This window comes from Talpa occidentalis, unplaced genomic scaffold (assembly GCF_014898055.3).
Source record: "Talpa occidentalis isolate TD23 unplaced genomic scaffold, MPIMG_talOcc4v2.1 talOcc4.9, whole genome shotgun sequence".
Classification (NCBI taxonomy): Eukaryota; Metazoa; Chordata; class Mammalia; order Eulipotyphla; family Talpidae; genus Talpa; species Talpa occidentalis.
Genome location: NW_023605305.1, coordinates 77,801,845 through 77,820,769, shown reverse-complemented (window position 1 = coordinate 77,820,769; position 18,925 = coordinate 77,801,845). Strand labels below are relative to the sequence as shown.

At 49.8% G+C, this 18,925-nt stretch overlaps 1 protein-coding gene across 1 annotated transcript in view; it reads left to right on the top strand.

The window, feature by feature from the left end:
* The first annotated feature begins 220 nt into the window (after positions 1 to 220).
* Positions 221 to 18,925, top strand: part of IL6R (interleukin 6 receptor) — a 45,247-nt gene continuing 26,542 nt past the window's right edge. The window contains exons 1-2 of the mRNA XM_037500796.2: positions 221 to 305; positions 18,229 to 18,477. Of these exons, the coding sequence (XP_037356693.1) occupies positions 221 to 305; positions 18,229 to 18,477 (334 nt within the window). The remainder of the gene's footprint in view (positions 306 to 18,228; positions 18,478 to 18,925) is intronic.

Genomic DNA, 18,925 nt, shown 5'->3' with positions numbered 1-18,925 from the left:
AGTGGGAAGTCGCGCTGACACGGAGCCCGGCCAGAGGCGGCGGCGAGTAGGAAGGCGCGGGGCTCGAGGACCCGCCGTGCCAGCCGAGCGCGGGCTCCCGGGGTAGGCGCTGCCGCCCGCCGGACCCGAGCCCGCCCGCCCGTCGCCCCGCTCCGGCCGCCCGGGGCCGCCTCGCCCGTCTGTCTCTCCGGGGCCATGGGGCTGTAGCCGAGGAGAAAGCATGCTGGCCGTCCGCTGCGCGCTGCTGAGCGCCCTGCTCGCCGCGCCGGGGGCGGCCGTGGCCCCCGGGGACTGCCCCGCGCTGGGTAAGGGCTCCGCGCGCGCCTGGAGGGCTGGCGCGGCCGGCGGGTGGGGGAAGCCGGTGTGGCCGCGGCGGGGGGGGGGTAGGGGCGGTTGGTGGGAGGAAAGCAGGGCGGACGGCTCCCCCTTTTCGTGGCCCGCTTAGGTCCCCGCGGGTACGAGGTGCGGTCCGGGGCTGACCCAGCTGCTGGGTCGCGGGCGGTCGCTCGCGCGCCCCCTGCCGCCTCCTGCGCCCTCCGCGGGGTGCGCTCTCCCTGAGAGCGGTGGGGGGCCGGGAAGCTGCCTTTTGTATTCGCCCGGGCGGCGGGTGCGCTCCCAGAAACCTGTGTCTCGCGTCTCCTTCCCATTCCCACACGAGCCTTCACACCAGTGAGTCCGGGACCTCCGGACGCATCTAGGGAAAAATCGAGTTTGTACCCTGGGGATCTTTTGTGCCAGGGCCGCTCTTGTCCCTAAGCTTTTGGGGCCACCTCCCTTCCGTCAGCCCCAGGTGTGAGGGTGGATTGACAGTGCCCTGACTGTGAAGGGGCTGACAAGGGCGCTGAGTCACACACAGAGCCTCTCCACTGCCTGCACTGTCTTCAACACATACCAGCTCTTAGGGAATTTAACCTAAGTGGGGAGATTGGTGAGGGAATGGGTTGGCGGGGGGCAGCATCCCCTGGACTCCCCTTTCTGAGGAGGGGTGAGGTCGAGGACAACTCCAGTGGACTGTGATCTGCCCCTGGTAGGCTGGCCTTTTTATGGGCTCTGGCCACCAGCCCTGTGTGTCTACTCTCTGGAGAGGCTGGACAATTGCTCCCCAGAGGTTTATTTTAGGATGGGAGAGCTTCTTTGAGGACACAGAGGAAAACCAAGGGGGCAGCTGGTAGACTTCTGGGAACAGATGTGGTGGGTGATGGGTGACTCTGGCTTTTACCGCTAGACCACACTGGGCTCCTGCCCTGGGTGAATACCCTTGGCCCAATGTCTCGCTGCTGGGAGATAAGGTTCTAGAACTAGAGGCCTCAGTGCCTGCAGCTAACTTTGCTTTTTGGAAGGGGTGTTCCTTGTGCCTGGAAGAGGAAAGGCGAAGGATCCCTTATCTCTGCTCCCATTTAAATCTCCTGCCAGTAGCAGCTACTGTTGATTGAGGCTGTTTTCTAATTCTCCATAGAATCTAAGCATACTTTGTTTCAAAGAGGAGACTTGGGCTTCAGAGAGGTAGGGATGGGAGTTCAGGTTTATTTGGGAGAGGGCTAGCCCTATGGCCCTGTGCTGCAGGGTAGCAGACTCCCAAGACTCCCAAATGTAGAACTACATTTGGGGTGTTTGAGAGCAAGCTGAGAGCAACCCCTGCATAATAAGCACTGGGACAGAAGAAACCAAGGGAAGGAAGTGGAGTCCTGGACTTTCCATTGTAGTGTCAGAGTTGAAGCCTCCGTTGACTGGGGAGGGAGCAAGTCTCCCTTACCTGCCTCTGTTGCTACTCATGCAGCACCCCAGGGCCCCTGCCCCAGGGAGGTTACTGCTGTTGCTCTGGCTTCCTTTGCTTGCAAGTAGCCACAAGGCACTGCCAGGGCAGCCAATTGCAGTCAGTTCTCCATTTCCCTGGTGCTTATGAGGGATGGAGAAGGTGGTCTCAAGGCCTGGACAGCCCATGAAAGGCAGAACTGAGAGTCTGGGGGAGGAAGTGAAAGTCCTCATAGATCAAGAGGAAAATGCAGAGAAGTAGAAAATACCCAGCTGCCCTCCCACACCCACACAGACTCAGCCCACAAGTTCGAGAGTGAAAATAAAGACATTGTAGAGGAAGCATGGAGCAAATGACTGTGAGATATCTTGCTTTGGAGAAATGAGGGGCTAAGCTGGTAGCAACAGCTGGTTTAAAGGGGAAATCCACTAGCACCCAGACCTGAGAGCTTATAGCCAGGAGGCAAGCTTTCCTTGGGAGCAACACTGCCCACACGTATGGAAGCTGGTGGGACGGTTCAGGTGTGCTCACCGTGCAGGGGCCTAGACGAACCGGGATTTAGGTGCTGGGCGTGGAAAGCTTGGACAGGGGTGACTCAGGTTCTTTCCATCTTCTGCAACGCCAGACAGTGCTTGAAACAAGCACGCACACCTTTTAGTCTCTCAGAGCTCTGTCTTATCTTCTGAAGTTCCCTTTAGGGCAGCCTCTTCCTGCACCCAGAGCCTATCTGCATTCCTAACCTCACCCTAAATCAGTATTTCTCAAAAAGGATAGTTCATCAGAGTTGGTTGTGTGGGTGTTGGAGTAGGGGATGGGGTTTGACAAAAATGCCTATGTTTGACTGACTCCCCAGATTACTGAGTAGAAGTATCGGGGAATGTCAGGGAAGAGGCTCAGGAAACGTCATTTTCAGCCAGTGCCTGGTGTGTTTGGTGGGCACGGTCAGATTGGAAGATGACTGGCTGATAGGTTGGATTGAGGAACAGGCCCTCCCCCATCAGGCTTCTAGTTGCCAGAAATCTCACTGTGCCTTGGCTCTCCCTCTTGTTTATTCAATACAGCAAACATTTATTGAGTCCGTGTAAAACCCTACAGGGCCTGTGTGGGACCAGTTGCCTAGCTTCCATAGTTAAAGTGACTTGGAAATGGTGAAGTGCAAATCTCTGAAAGGGAGTGAGAAAACTCAGCTCTCTGATGTGGCCGGTTGGTCCCAACTGCCTGGAGGCCGGGGTGGGGGAGAGTTCTCCCAGGAAGGAACTGGACCCTGAGACAGCAGGCACTCTGGCCCTTCTGCATTACCTCATCTCTGACCCTCTGCATCCGCCCCTGTGAACTGGGTAAACAGTCTCCTTTCAAAGGATTATACAAAACAACCCAGGTGCTTACTGCTGTGAATCTGCACCCCCTTCTCTCGCCACCCCCCACTTTCCCTGTCCCACAGGTCCATATGCCACAGATCTGGTGAAGAAGTGCATGCCCAGGCATATGTATTTAAAATATAGCTACTTAGTTGCACAAGCCACATTTCAAGTGCTCAACAGCACATGTAGCTAATGCCTACCCAGTCTGTCAGCACAGACCTAGAGCCTCTCCATTACGAGAACTTTCTACTGGACTGGAGTGCCAGAGGGCTTCTTCCAGAGGTTTTCTGTTGCTTTTTCCATTATCCTTCTCCAGATCTTTTATCCTCCACATTAGCACAGCTCATCTTGTACAGGTAATGGTTGGGGTTTGGAGTCAGACAGATCTCTGGCCATAGAGAGATGATCTGAGCTTGGATGAGTGATCTTGCCTCTCAGAAGGTAAGAGCTCAGTGTGCATTTCATGTAGAAAAGATGATCATACTTCCTCAAAGGGTAGTTATGCAGGTGAAATGAGCTAAGTAAGGTGTTATACAGTATATAGGAAAGCCTCTAGTACAGAAAAAGTGCTTAAGTAAGTGTAGTTAATGATTCACTCGTTTGAAAAATATATTTTGAGCCCCTGCATGTTCCTGGTACTATTCTAAGAGCTGCAGATGCCACAGTGAACAAAACAGACGAAAAACTCTGGCTCTTTGGGGCTTCATTCTAAGTGGGGATGTAAATTAAGCATACAGAATGATAATGGCTACTATGAAGGAGGAAAAATAATATATAAATAATAAAAATAAAATGGGAACTGTGGGTCTGTGTCAAGGGCATGTACAATTGATATTTTTGATGGGAGGCCATGGAAGGTCTCTAAGATATTTGATTGAAGGCCTGAAGGAAATATTAACATATTTAGAAATTCCTTATACTTTCATCTTGGGCGGGAAAATTTCTGTCTCCTCTTTGACAATCTGGGACCTCCTGAGGGCCAGCTGTGTTCTGGACAGAGGACACCATGGGGACACACAGGTGCCCTTTGCCATGGTGAATTCTGAGGAGAGGGAAGTGCTTCAAGTCCTGTTCACCGAAATGGGAGTCTTCGCAAGAGAATCCTGGAGGGCTGGAGTGGTGATGGGAAGCTGGCAAAGACAGGCTTTTAACCCTCAGAACATCAGTCCTGGTGGAGCCTCTGGGGAGCTGCTTTTAAGTAATGCGTAAGCTTTATTTTCTCCTCTGGGCTAGAGGTCAAAAGTGTCTGGCAGAGTCAGGGACTGCCTGGCTTGGTCTTGGGTTCAGGTGTGACGTCTGCTGAGCCCCAAAAACCTCCACCTCTTCCCTCCCACAATGCTGCACTTTCTTCCCCGCCTGTCCCTGAGACCCCTCAGGCTGTCTCCCCAGCACCTGTTCTCGGCCTCCATCCTTCAGTCTTCCCGTGTCTGATAGTTTTCGTGACAGTCACTGAGTGTGGTGTGTCAGCTGTGTGCACGGAACTCTGCGCCGCTCAGCCTCTGTGGTCTCGCTGACTTCCCAGTGGCCTGCAGTGGGTGGAGTGTTAACCCACCACATGGACGGTGGGCTCAGGGCCAAAGCGGGAGACCAGGAGGTGGGTTTTGGACATGTTGAAACTGAAGTATACTTGGGACAAGAGAGAGATGCTGAATGAGTTGGATACTGGAGCCTGCAGTTGGGGAGTGAGGACTGAGCTTGAGATGTGAATTTGGGATCCTCTGAAGTTGTTTCCAGCTCAGAGAGTAACTGAGGTCAAGAGCACAGATAGAGAAGAGGCATGGCCTGAACCCTGGGGCACCCCGACCTGACATGGTGAGAACAAAACCAGGGTGGTTGCTGTCCTGAGAACTGAGCAAGGACCACCTGGCAAAGAGGAGGGAAAAAATGAGGTGTTGAGCCCTGCTGAGAGGCCAGGCAAGTGGATGGCTGAGGGGACTTAGCCACAGGCTGCTCCATGATGGCTAGGGCTTTTAGTGGAGTAGAAGAGACCAAAGACTGGAGCAGATTCAGGAGACAACAAGAGAAGGGAAACTGGAGACAGCTGGTATAGCCTACCCCCTTGCAGACTGCTGGTGGAAATGATCTCGTCAAGGCCAAAAACTGACAGGGGAGAATTGCTGAAACACTGTCTCTGAGTAGGCAGAGAAAACTGAGGGTCAGAAAGGTTAAGTAGCTCACTCAAGATCACACAGCAAGCAAGTGACCTACCAGGTTCCGCACCTTCAGGTTATCCCCAGCAAAACCCCCATTCAGCCCCAAAGCACAGGGAGGCCAAGGTGATCTTCCCCACTCATTAGAGATGCTCCAACACCAGCTGGGGGACCGCGCAGGGACAGTCTGCTTCTGCTCCAGAGATTGTCGCTGCCTTCTCTTAGGTAGGGAACATGGTGAATGTTTCAGTCATTGAGTGGTGACCCTCTCTTGCTCTCCATTTCCCTTCATCACTACATGTCACTGTAAATGAGCTTGCCTGTCTCTAAGAGAGGCCTCTGGTGAGCAGAGGGGGAACAGCTGTGGGTGCAGGCTGTCCAGGCTTGGCTCCTGGCTGCCCACTGAGCCAGCCAGGTAACCTTGGGGCCAGTCACTTTAGGGAGGCCTCGGCAGAACAGTACTTCTCTAGGTATTAGAAACAGAAGTGGGTGCTTGATAAAGGTAGTTGATCCTTGGTCTATTTGGATGGGAGGAGGGCATGAGAACTTTCTCACAGAAAAGGGGAAAGATGCACTAACGCAGTGGGGATAAAACTGAAACCATAGTTTTTGAGAGATTATGTATGTCCTGAAAATAGTGGGAAGGTTTTAACATTAGTGATCTGATATTTTGAAGGAAGTATTATTTTTTCCATTTTATGGATGGGAACAGTGAGACCTAGAGAGGTTGAGATACTGGTCTAAGGTCACACACTGAGGAAGGACTGGCCCCGGGCTAGAACTGGGTATATCTGAATCCTGGGGTTGAACTCTTGACCGCTGTCCCCACTTGACTAGGAAAAAACTCATTTCTTTCTTTCTTTCTTCTTTTTTGTGTGTGTAACTTACATTTCTTTAAATTGTGGTAACATTGGTTTACAACATGGATGTGATTCAGACGCATAGGGTCACACCTACAGCTCATTTATTTCTATGAAGTAAAGAATGTCCTTGGAGCTTCCAGGTTGGTGAATAATGGAGAGCTGGGGGGCATCCCTTGGAAAGAGAATGGAAGCTCCGTGCCTTATCCCTATACCTTGCTCTATGCATGTCTTCCATCTGGTTGGTTCCTTTTATATAAACCAGTGATCTAGTTAAAATTTTTTTTGGTATTTCATTCTATGGATACAACAGACACTTTGTTTCCCTAGTCTCCTTTTGCTGGACATCTGGTTATTTCCAGTTTTGCTACTACAGACAGTACTTTGCATATTCCTCCTGTTGCTGGGAATAACAGCAGGCCAAAGGCCATGCATTGTAATTTTGGGAGAGAACAGAAGCTGCATCAATTCATACTCCCAGCAGCAGTGAGAGAGAAAGCCCATTTCCCCACACTTTCACCTAATATGCATTATACTGGTATCTACACAGAAATGGTATCTGTGTGGGGTTAATTTGCATTTATTCTATCTGAGTGCCATTATATAGGTATTTTTCCTGTTTGGAGACATTTGCGTAATCCGTTTCTATGAACTGCCTGTTTATATTCATTGCTCATTTTAAAAATAGACTTGTTGGCTTTTTTCTTAATAGATTAAGGAGTTTGTCCTTTAAGATATGAGTTGAGTCCTTTAAGATATGAGAATATTTTTCTCCAATTTGTTTTAATTACTTTTTTTAATGATGTCACTTTTTTTTTTTTTTAAAGATTTATTTATTTATTTATACAAGCACTTGGTACAGTCAGAAGCGCGGGAAGGCGAGAGAATTCACCAGAGCCAGAGCCAGAGCGGGGAGCAGAGCAGGCAGAGGGACAGAAATACACTGCTGAGGGGAGCAGCGGGCGGCAGGAGAGGTCTGTGCGCCATGCGGGACCCTCCTCTGGTGGCCGGGGAGCAGCCGGGGATCGAACTGGCACTGCAGAGGCTGCGGGCAGCTTCGCAACCCAGCGCTCAATCGCTGCGCCACTGGGGAGGCCCTGTTTTAATTACTTTTGACTTGTGGGGGAAGAGATTAGGGAAGATTTTTTTTTTTTTTAATCTAGTTGGATTTATCAGTCTCCTCTATGGCTTCTAGGTTTTGCATTGTACTTAAGAAGGCATCCCTGTGTTAATTTTATTTTGAAGGATCTTTTTTCTGGTGCCATGGAGTTTTTGATATTTAAATATTTGATCCATTTGAATTTCTCATGGAATGAGTTATGAGGTATGGCTCTAAACATCGCCCCCTACCATCTCTCTCCCACTGATTTTTTTTTTTAAGATTTATTTATTTGTTTATACAAGAACCAGGGTACAGGTCATTTGTGCGGGATGGTGAGAGGATTCACCAGAGACAGTGGGGAAGAGAACAGGCAGACTGACAAAATACACTGTTGAGGGGAGCAGTGGGTGCAACAGGAGAGGTCTGCTGCGCCATGTGGGACCCTTGACGGCTGGCGGGGATCGAACCGGCACTGCAGAGGCTGCAGACAGCTTCACAGCGCTGAGCTCAACTGCCTGCGCCACCAGTGGAGGCCCTCTCCCACTGATTTTAAAAGCTATCTTTAAAATCTAAAATTCCTGAGTATACTTGGTTATATATTGCTTATCAGTATAGTAAGTGGTTAAAAGCACACATTCTGAGTGTTAATTGCCTGGGTTTGAATCCAGCCTCATTCCTAATCAGGTATGTAAGCAGCTTCATTTGGGAGGATCAAGTTAGGTAATCTGTGTGTATGCTTGGAATGGTGTCTGAATGTAGCAAACACACAGACTAAGCTATTTTTTTTAAATTGTGATTAAATATGCATAGCATTAAAAATATTATCTTATGCATTTTAAGGGTATAGTAGTGTCAACTGAATTATTTTTTGTTACTTTTATTTCTGAACTTCCTAGTCCCTGTCATCATTTTGTTTGTTCTTGTGCTAGTACCACACTGTTTTAATTTCAGTAGCTTTATAATATGCTTGAAAGCCTGGTAGGCTAATTCCCTCTCATTTCTCTGCTCTTTCTGAATTGACCTAGCTATGGTTGCTTGTTAGCTTTTCCATTTTAACTTTAGAATCAGTTTGCCTAGTTCCAAAAAAGAGAAAAAGTCCCATTGGTATTGTTATTAAGATCAAGCAAAAATTAAAGATTTAGCACTGACATATTCTTAACCCTGAGGCTTTATAGCTCAGAACAAGGCAGGCCATGCAGCTTATATATGAGGGAAGAGGCTGGGGCAGGCAAGCTAGATCTGGGTTTCACAGCTTTGCCAAAGGTAGATATGCCTGCTCTTCCATTCTCTACTGCTACTTTCACAATGATGGGAATGAACTGGAGTGCCTGTGTGAGTATGTGTGTGTGCATGTGCACACAAGCTTAGGCCTGTGAGGTGGAGAAGGGGACATGGGTTGAACTCAGGCAGTTGTGGGAATGCAGAGGGTGAGACTTTGGGGTCTTTATAAAAGTGTGTGTGGCATGCACCTGATAGCTTGATGTGGTTTCACACACCTAGCGACTGGTGTACCTACCACACACATGAAGAACAGAACAGGCCCCAACAATCTCAGCATGTCTCCTTCCAGTCTCACTCCTTGCCACACCATCTCCGCTGGTGCCTTTTTAAAATTACAAGCTTTAGCTTTGTTTGCTCATGTCTAAAGGCTAGGGGAGTGGGATCTGGAATATGGGAAGCGATGGGGAGGGGCATACATCAGATCTCCATCCCCACCCTCCCCACGCAGACCCCCCCCACACACCAACACTCAAAGACTGATGTGGGCCAGGCCCCTGAAGCCAAGTTGAGAGATGGAAAGACACAAAATCCTGTGTGCCATAGCTCTGGGGAGGCAGTGGGTCATGGGGTAACACAATGGAGAGTCCCAGAGCCCAGGGTTGCAGTCCCGGCTACAGTGAGTACTCTGGTGAGTAACTGCTGGGTGCTGATCTCCTGACATATGAAAATATGTGCATCAGTCTGAGTCCTGGAAGAGTGCCCCTTAGCTCAGTGACCCACTCTGTGGCTGTAATTCCCAACTCACCCTCCTTGAGGATGCAAGTCCTCTATGTGTCCGTCATGGGCACGGGTGCCCTTCTTCATGCCCAGCTCAGTCAGCCCTACCTTTAGTCTATCTCTTTATTTCTCAATCTGTTCTCAGGTTCGTGGAAGTAGGGGGTCAGTTGTTCACCTATCTTAGATATCTTTTCTTTTCATTAGATTATAATCTCTGAGAGGTGACCTCGGTCAGACCTTCTGGGCCCGGAGCCAATTGTTTATCTCTGATGCTGCCAGGGGAGGATTAAATGTTTTTCTCTTGAGAATCTGGTCACACGCGCTGGTGTCTGACTCAGCATCCAGCACTACCTTTTTATGGATCTAAAGGAACCTCCCAGGCCCTCTCTCTATCCAAGCAGCATGTAGTCCATGGTGCAGATAGAGAGGGAGGCCCAGCCAAGGTAAATACTGACTCCGCCAAATACAAGACAAATACAAGTAGGTACAGAAGTACAAACACATCGGGGTGGGGGCCTGCCCACAGGAGGCAGCGATGGAGAGAGGGGGCTGTGGAGGAGGTGGGCTGGGGAGCTGAGTTACTGAAGATGGCAGGGACTCCCTGGAATACCTGCAGCCTGGCCTCTTCCTAAATGGTGGGAGAGGGGCCCTTTGGAAGCTTGCGGGAGGAGTGGAATGGGTGACTGGTGAGACCTGGAGATGGAGAATCAGAGGTGGGGGGCACTTTTAAATTCTAACTCCTCATGCCAGAGCTGCTGCTCCAGGGTAGAGAGATGATTAAGGTTCTTGGCTCCTAGCTCCTGCAAGAGGCTCCCAGGGGCTCCCAGGGGTGCTGGGCTGTGTTGTGCATGAGGAGGCTCCTCCCACCTTTCACATACACCCCATGCTCCAGAGCTCCGTGAAGGGTAGAAAGGCGGGAGCAGAGCAGGGAACTGAGAGAAAATTGGGGGCGAGGGAGAGATACAAGGAGTTGGGGAGGAGAATAGAGACCCTGGCGCCAGGAAAGAGAGGGGCTTTAGTCAGACTCACCTGGAGCCAGTGAGGACTCCCTGCCTCACTAGCTGTGTGAATTTGGGAAAGTTCCTTAACTTCTCTGAACTTCCTTTGGCCCATATGAAATGGGAGCCAGCCTTCCTCCCGGGCAGGTAAAGCACCTGGCACAGGATAAGTGTCTGAAGTGGTGAGACCTTATGATTATTACAAAATGGGGAAGCAGCGATAGCCCTTAGATGGAGACTGCGGGGAGGGACGGAGATCACCAGGGACCAGATTCTGCATTCCTTTCCGTTTGCACATGAGGTGCCACATTGTTCTCTCACGACTTCTCTCAACAGCCACTGCCTTTCAGATCGAGACCTTTGTCGCTGACAGGGGACCTGTGGTTTCCCGTGATCTCTTCTGAAACCTGCCACCTGAGGCCTCTGCCACCTGAAGGCTGGAGGCCGCTCATGATGCCAGCTGAGCCTCTGGGCACAGAACGAGGCGGTGGGATTAGCAGGCGCGCGCTGACCCTGTGTTCCCGCGGTGCTGGGCAGCTGGTCTGCCGCTTACATAAACGGGCCAGGAAGCTGAACTTGTTTGTGCTGGCAAGAGCAACAGCAAGCTGCAAGAGTTGAGAAATATGTGTCTCCATTTACGTGTTTTTCTCTGGTTATTGACATTTGCAAGTTTACTTGAAGAGGGATAAAAGTAGAAAAACAACAAAGCTGTTTGAGTTTCTGGCACCTGACCTCAGATCCAGAATGGGGAAGAACCCCACTTCCCAAGCTGTGCTGCAAGGCCCCCAGCCATGGGGTGTTGGCAGCGGTGGGGACCCAACACCCCAGGGAGAGGGATTACGTGGGCATGGGCTGACTGCTGGGTGTGGGATGGATTGCCAGGGGAGCCAGGATCTCAGGGCTCTTCCCTTGAGGAAAGGGAGGCAGGGAAGTGTGGGAATTCCCCTTCCCTGAAGCACTGCAGGGATAGGAGAGGCCTTTGCCTGAAGGTGCTGGAATGCCCTGGCCATCTCCAAAAGCCATTAACTACGAGAATAATTGATCCATAGATTATTTGCTTCAAGTTGGGCTATAGTTGGCGGTCAACAGACACAGTCGGGCTTCCTCCCCTCTGAGAGCTGTTGACAGGGTGTGACAAGACACTGGAGCAGGGACCTGCAGGTCAGAGTCTGAACCCTCCTCTCTGGGAGGGGAGTGAGGGGAGGAGATGCTGTACCTGTAAATCCTTGTAAGGAGTAGAGCTCAGATCTGACAGCCCAGATCTCCATGCCAGGCTGCCCCCTGCTCCTGTTAGAGATGTGCTTTATACTAAATGACAAATCAAGACAAGACTTTACATTGGTGTCAACCCAACCCCACCCTCTTACTAATCAGTGACTAAACTAGACCAGACACCAAGTGCATTGATGATTGGGGAGAGTTGGGAAAGTTCATTTCAGGGGGGAGTGCTTTTCTGATCTCAGTCCCAGGTGAGGTTTGGGTCCTCTCTGCAGAACTCCACTTTTTTTTTTTTTTAAAGATTTATTTATTTATACAAGCACTGAGGTACAGGCCAGAGGCTTGGGAGGATGAGAGAATTCACCAGAGCCAGAACAGGGAGCAGAAGGACCTGAGGGGAGCAGTAGGTGAGACAGGAGAGGTCTGCTGCTCCATGTGGGTATCTCCCTGGCCGGAGGGAATTGAACCGGCGCTGCAGAGGCTGTGGACAGCTTCACAGAGCTGTGCTCAACCCACTGCGCCACTGGGGAGGCCCCAGAACTCCACTTCTTTATAGGAGTCTGGGATGTAGGGTGCTGCCACCCTGTAGCTGACACTGGCCTTGGGAAGGACATAGAAGGTTTCTTTACAGTCCTTGGCTTCCCCCACCGCCCCCTGCCCCTGTGATGCTGTATGATGCACTGGGGGGTTGTGTGGGACACTAGACAATTGGTTCATTCTCAAGGTGATTGGAAAATAAGCAGAAGGAAGCAGCAGTGTTGGCTCCTGTCCTGGAGGCTGGGTTGGAGGAGGGGCAGTTCTGAGCTGCACATACCTTTGCCTGCACAGTCAGGTTTGATCCCCTGGAGGGTACCAGCTACCTGCCTCCATGGGTCTTCGCTTCTCCATGCCTTTGCATGCTGTTCTGTTTGCCGTGGCTCCACTTACCAAACTCCCACTCATTTCTCAAGGTACAACTTAAATCTCTCTTCCCTGGGATACCTCCCTATAGAATGATTGACCCCTCCTCTTGGTTCTATCAATTTGTGGAGGATCTTGATCCAGGATGATCTGTATTATAGGTAGTTTTTAGTTCTCCACAGCATTTTGTGGGGGTTAAACAAGGTCATGATATGGAACAAATAGAGAGGCAGGCAGAGGTACCAGGAAGGCATTCTGTGACCATCAGAGACATCACATCTTTTCAAAGAGCTGTCCATGAGGCTCCCACTAGACCCATTGGTGTCATGGACTCTGACTCAGGGATCTGGGTCAGGAGGGTAATGGCAGAGTGGGTGGTGGCTGGAAGGGGCGGGCATTGCCTACTTGACTTTAGCAAGTTTTTTTTTTTTTAATTTAAGGATTTGTTTATTTATGCATACAAGAGCTGGGGTGCAGGCCAGAGGTGTGTGTGTGTGTGGTGGGGGGGGTGTTGTAGTGTGAGAGGATTCACCAGAGAGAGTGGGGAGCGGAACAGGCAGATCTACTGAAATACCTGCTGAGAGGAGCAGCGGGCAAGACAGGAGAAGTCTGCTGTGCCATGTGGGTCACCTCTCTGGCCAGCAGGGCAGATAGCTTCATAGTGCTGAGGCTTAACCCCTTGTGCCACCAAGGAGGTCCAAGCAAGTTTATTTTCTTATGTTCTTTCCTGTCTGAGTATTGAATTGTGATCATCCTGCCTATGATACAACACAGCACTGTCTGGTGTATAGTAGGTGTTTAATAGCAATTCCTGGAGCAGGAATTTCTGACCTTGCACTAGATAGGTATACAAAAAAATTCTTGCATTCTTAAGGAGGGGACAGGCATAGACTTGCAACTCTGGCTCCAAAAGTCTGAGCAATTGCTTAAGGGCAAAGGCTAAATTGTGGGCTCTTTGCTGAATGTCAGAATGTGCAGGCTGGCCATTCCCTGGCCCTCCCCCAGCACTAGGGTGGGAGTGTGATCTTCGGGAAGCACCCTTCTCACATTTTATAGCTCTCATCCCTTTGGCCCTTCCCTCCCAGTGGGGTTTGCTTTGGGAGGGTGCTGGCAGAATATCCAGGAGCCAACAAAGTGTGGTACGGGGATGGAGGATGATGACCTGGTGTCCACCAGGGGCTCAGGCCAGCAGAACTGAGGGCCAAGGGTGTAGAGTGCAGAGGAAGTGACAGGACACAGAGATGCAGGGTGGGGGTGGACACTCTGGGGCCTGGAAGGTGCTCGAAGACGCTCCTTGTTCTGAAAATGTAGCCTCACCCCACCTCTATTCATTGGTGCCCATTGTGCTCTGGCCACTTCCTCCCTCCTCCCTGGGTGTAATAGCGTGGACAGACCCAGAGCATGTAGCTTCTGTTTATTTCTATGTCTATAGCTATGGTTGTATCTATATATTGACACATATCTATGTCTATACACACACATATAAGAATGTTATATAAGCAGTAATATATGTAATAAAATATATATTCATTATGAGTAAACAAGCAACTTAGAGAAAACTCAAAAACTACAGAAAGAGGAGAAGAGGAGGAAGTCCCCTAACGCATCATTTGGAGAGTTGGGCAGAAGGGCTAGAAGCGTGAATATCACTTCTTCCTCTTCAAAAGCTGTCCATGAGGCTCCCACGAGGCCCTCAGTGTCATGGGCTCTGACTCAGGGATCTAGGTCAGGAGGCAGAGGGCTGAGTGGGTGGTGGCTGGGAGGGGCGGCTTTGCCCACTTGACTTGAGCAAGTTTATTTTCTCATGGCCTTTCCTGTCCAAGTATTGGGTCGTGGTGCCTTTAAAAGCATGCTGAACACAGCGCTGTTCACAGTTTCTGAAAGAAATATATTTCGTAGAAGGGCTGGGACAGGCAATCCTTGTCAATGGGTGGTTTATAATTAATCACTCCCCATTAAAAAAAAATAGTGACTCAGCTTCAAAGATTCAGAAAACCATTACTCAAGTTCCTTGGCAGAGGAGGCGACCATTATGCGGCTCCTGCAGCTCTGCTTTTGTGGAAGAGAAAGAAAGTCCTTTTATTTGCAATTTCTCTGAGCTGCCCCAATACTTTGGCCATTGTTGGGGAGCGCAGGCCCAGAACAGCCCCTGCTATTGTTCAGGCTGGTCACTACACGCGGCAAGAGCATGCGTCCGAGCTGGGGACAAGGGAAGTGACTAGAGCAACACATTTCCTGGAACTGGCAGAGGCAGAAGCAGACAAGAGAGCTCCCTCTGGCTCCAGACTCCTGTGTTCTCTCTTAGCATCTCCTGCCTGTGCCAAGCCAGTCCCTCCAATTTCTAGTGCAGGACCTGAGGGGACAGTGCCTGACCCACCGTGGGAGTTTTCAGTGTGGAGGCCCCATGTCATGGGCACCTCCTAGGTGCCATCCGTTAAACAAACATTTATTAAGCACCTACTGAGTGCCCTGGTGAGGGCCAGCAGTGCAAATGTAGTCAGGAATGGCCATGGGAGCCTGTGTCTAGCAAAGGGCAGAGCCATGAGTGAAACACAAGGAAAGGGTGAGCCATGCGACCCTTGACCCCTGCTGTGTCCCTTAGGTAGCAGTGCTCCTAGCTGCCTTGTGAATTCTGGTTTCTACTCATTTGCTGATGGAGGGGTGCTGTGAGCCTGGTGGGCGGGGCAGGGCTGCCCCCTCCACTGCTCCCTCCCCTTCCTGCCCTTCCCGGAGCAGACCATCCTACTTTGGCAGTGTCTCCAGCTGTGTTTCTCCAGTGATGGTAGTTTGTACATGAATTTAATTCCTTTTAGGTTTTATCCTTAGAGCTGCCTCAACAAGTGGAAATGGAAATGGAAAATAAAGATATTGATGTCAGTCTCCCCTGCTTTTCGAAAGTTTGCTTTAGGCCATTTTGCTTTTATGAAAGACCTACATTGGCACCTGTTTTTTGCTGAGAGATATGCAAAGAGGATTTTTGCTTTTACGACCAAAGCAAAATTAGTATTCAGTGTTTGCTTTGTAGCAGTCACTTGAGAGGCGACTGTAACCCCAGCAGCGAGAGTGGCCCGCAAGCTCCTTTCCTGGGAGCTACTTTCTACAGGCTGTGTGTTTATCACATCATCCCTGCCTTTACTGTTTGTCAGGGCTAGTTTATGTTTATGTGTTGCTTGCTATGTTTTGATAGGTTATTTTTGAGCGCTGGGAAGGTTCAAAAATATTTTCTTATAAATGATTGGTAATTGCTTCTTTGCTTTACGCCATTTTGGATTGTGAAAGGTTTCATACGTGTGCTCTACTTTTGGATATGGGGTATCCTTTCATATACTATACTTTTGTATAGTGTTTAGGCGTGTTGACATGTCTTCTAAACTTAACCTCATTCAGGCACAGATGGAAATCAATATGTGGCCTGGATGTCGCAAGTCAGAGCCTCCCCGTCACTGCTCATCAGATTAAACACATGGTGTGTGGATATGAAGGGAAAGGACACGTGTAACCAGGACCAGCAGTTCTACTCAGAGGAACTCTGGAGCTATTGCACCAAAAGCCACATGAGAGAAGGTTGATAACCATACTCCGATAAACACAACATTGGAAACAATCCAAATCTCCCTTAACAGGATGATATACAGTCATTTGTTACCTAGTGATGGGGAAACATTCTGAGAAATATGTCTGCAGGTGATTTTGTCCTTATGCAAACATCTTAGCGTGTGCCTACACGCATCTAGATGGTGGAGTCTGCTGCACACATAGGCTATGTGGTATAGCCTGGTGTGACCACTGTTTTATGTGGACTCTGTCATTGACTGAAATATCATTATGCAAAATGTGACTGTACGTTACACATGGGATAGTGCATAGCAGTGAAAATGCAAGAACTACAGCTACATGTACATAGAAACTTAGAAAGCACATCAGAAAAAACTATAGGCAAACCCTTTATAGAAAGCTCAAATATCAATTAAAGTTAAGAAAAACATAGGGATCCATGAGTAGTTTTTTTTAAAGTGAAAGATGATAAACCCAAAATGTTATACTATATAGGCAGGGAGGATGCGGGATGCAGAAGCAAAGAGGGAGTTTCAGACAATGATGTACTGGTAGTTAAGTGGTAAGAGCTTTGGTGTGTTTTATGCTTCGTAATTTCCGTGTACATACATACATTAATTTACATGTCTTTATGTTATACATTTAAAAACAATATTTGGAATGCAGGAAATATATTATTGAAGATTAAATATGAAAGGTGTACTGGAGTCAGAACTGTCCATAAATCTTTTAAGCCCTCTGGGCTCAGAAGGACCCCCAGTGGGCTTTGCTTCTGGGGACTGAGCTTTTGCTGATGTTCAGGGAACAGTGTTCTCTGTCCCATCTGCAGGAGAGAATGTGTCTTATGTCTCCTGTTCTTGGGAGCAGGGTCTTTCTCTTGCTTAGTTGTGCCCTCCTCTCTGGTGCCTGCCTCTAGGGGCCTCTTTAATTGTTTGTTGAACCCAGGACAGAGGGAGGCCTTCTTTGCCCACAGTGGGTAAAGTGAGACCAGAGGAGTCCAAAGTGTCTTCTAGACCTTGCCTGCCGACACAGTGGGATTTAATCAGTTTTCTCACCCAAAGTCCAAGGCTCTGATAGTGAAGTAAATAAACACCTTAAATGCCCGGCTGCTATGCAGCCAGCCTCAGGGCCTAGTGCCAGAGTGGAGGCACTGGCTCCCGTGGTAAAGTGAGAAGACAGCTTGATGGGGGTCTGGGTAGCCAGGTAGAAGCTTCTATGTCCTTCCTTGTTCATGTCCCTGATTCCTGGGCTGTGACTGCAGAAACAGCCCCTCTGGCTTTGGGAGTGTCCTCCTGGGAGTGATGATCCTGGGTCCCTGCTCTCTGACAGCCACCTTGGGAGGGTTGGGAGGGCGGTGAGTCTGCCAAGTGTGGGGTAGGAACTCCTTCCCAGCAAGAAGGGCTGCCAGATCAGAGATCCCACTGCTGCCATTCCTGGTGCAGAATCAAGGGTGGGAGGTGAGGTCAGGTGCTCAGGCAGGGCCGTCCTAAACCTGTGGCCAGAGGTACTGCTGTTGCTTGCTAGGATGATTATACATTTGGTTTGAAAGACCACGGGTGCTTAATATGAAAACTGGCTCCTCTCCACCCCACCCCTGCCCAACTCAGTTCTCTCAGTTGGTTGGATTAATTTAATTTATTGGTAATGTATCAGTCCAAGGTGGTTGGACTAATATATTTCTTAGAACCTATGAATCTATAACCTATACTAAAAAAAATTTCTTTTAACCTTGGACTTCATGTTATGGGTAGTGGCAGGCCCTTGAAGGGTTTCTTTTCTTTCCTTTTTTAAATATTTATTTATTTATGCATAGAAGAGCTGGGGTGCAGGCCAGAGGTGCGGTGGGAGGGGAGGGTGAGAGAATTCACCAGAGACAGAGTGGGGAGCAGAACAGGTGGATCTACTGAAATACACTGCTGAGGGGAGCGGGTGAGACAGGAAGGGCTGCTGCGCCATGTGGGTAACTCCCTTGTCGGGAATTGAACTCATGTCACAGTGGCTGGTGATAGCTTCATAGTGCTGAGACTTAACCTCTTGTGCCACCAGGGATGCCTTGAAGGGTTTCCAATTATTAAAAGAGTGGGGTGGTCAGACCCCAGCTTTAGGAGGCTCTCTGGGCAGCTGGGTGGAGCAGGGCCAAGGTTGTGGTGCAGAGACCCAAGGGAGGCCACTGTTGTAGTAATCCAGGTAATCTAGGCTGGGGTGACGGAGGCCTGGACCAGTGGAGGGACTTGAGAGATGCTGAGAGTTGAAGCCTTCTGTGGATTCCCCAGCTCAGAAACAAGTCCGTCCCCCAGTTGCTATGGGCTGACTGAGTGTCTTTCCCTCCCCAGAGGTGGCAGGTAATGTGCTGACTAGCTTGCCCGGGGGCAGTGTTACCCTGACCTGCCCAGGCGGGGACCCAGGAGACAATGCCACCATTCACTGGATGCTCAGGAGGCCGGCACCAGGCTCACACCACGGCAGAAGGGTTGGTGAGGGAAGGACGCTGCTTCTGAGGTCGGTGCAACTCAGCGACTCTGGAAACTACTCATGCTTCCTGGACGGCCATCTCGCTGGGACTGTGCGTTTGCTGGTGGAAGGTGAGTGGTGTCCTCAGAGCTCTCAATTTCTCCCAGAACAGCTCTGCGCATTCCTGAAAGATGCCCTGTCTGACCCTTCAGACTCTTGCTATTTCCTTGGTCTGAGAATTTCGGGGAAAGGCCCTTGGTGTCTGCCAGCGAGACTGGCAGAGGTCCCCACTGGGTGGAGACATCTGGCTGATGGGGATGCTGTCCAGCTGGTCTTGTTGTGCAGTGAGAGCTTGAGGCACAATGGCAGTATGTATGTGTGTGTGGGGGGAGGCTGTGAGGGGAGCAGGAACAAAGTGGCCTGGGTTTCAATCCTCCTCCCTTGAGGCTTAAATGACAGTGTGTGCTCACATACCCATGATATGGTGCTGGAAACTGCAACGCACACTAAACTCTTACCTTTTATTATTAGAATTTGCACGTTCTTAGCTCCCTGGAATCTACATAAAGATTCTATAGA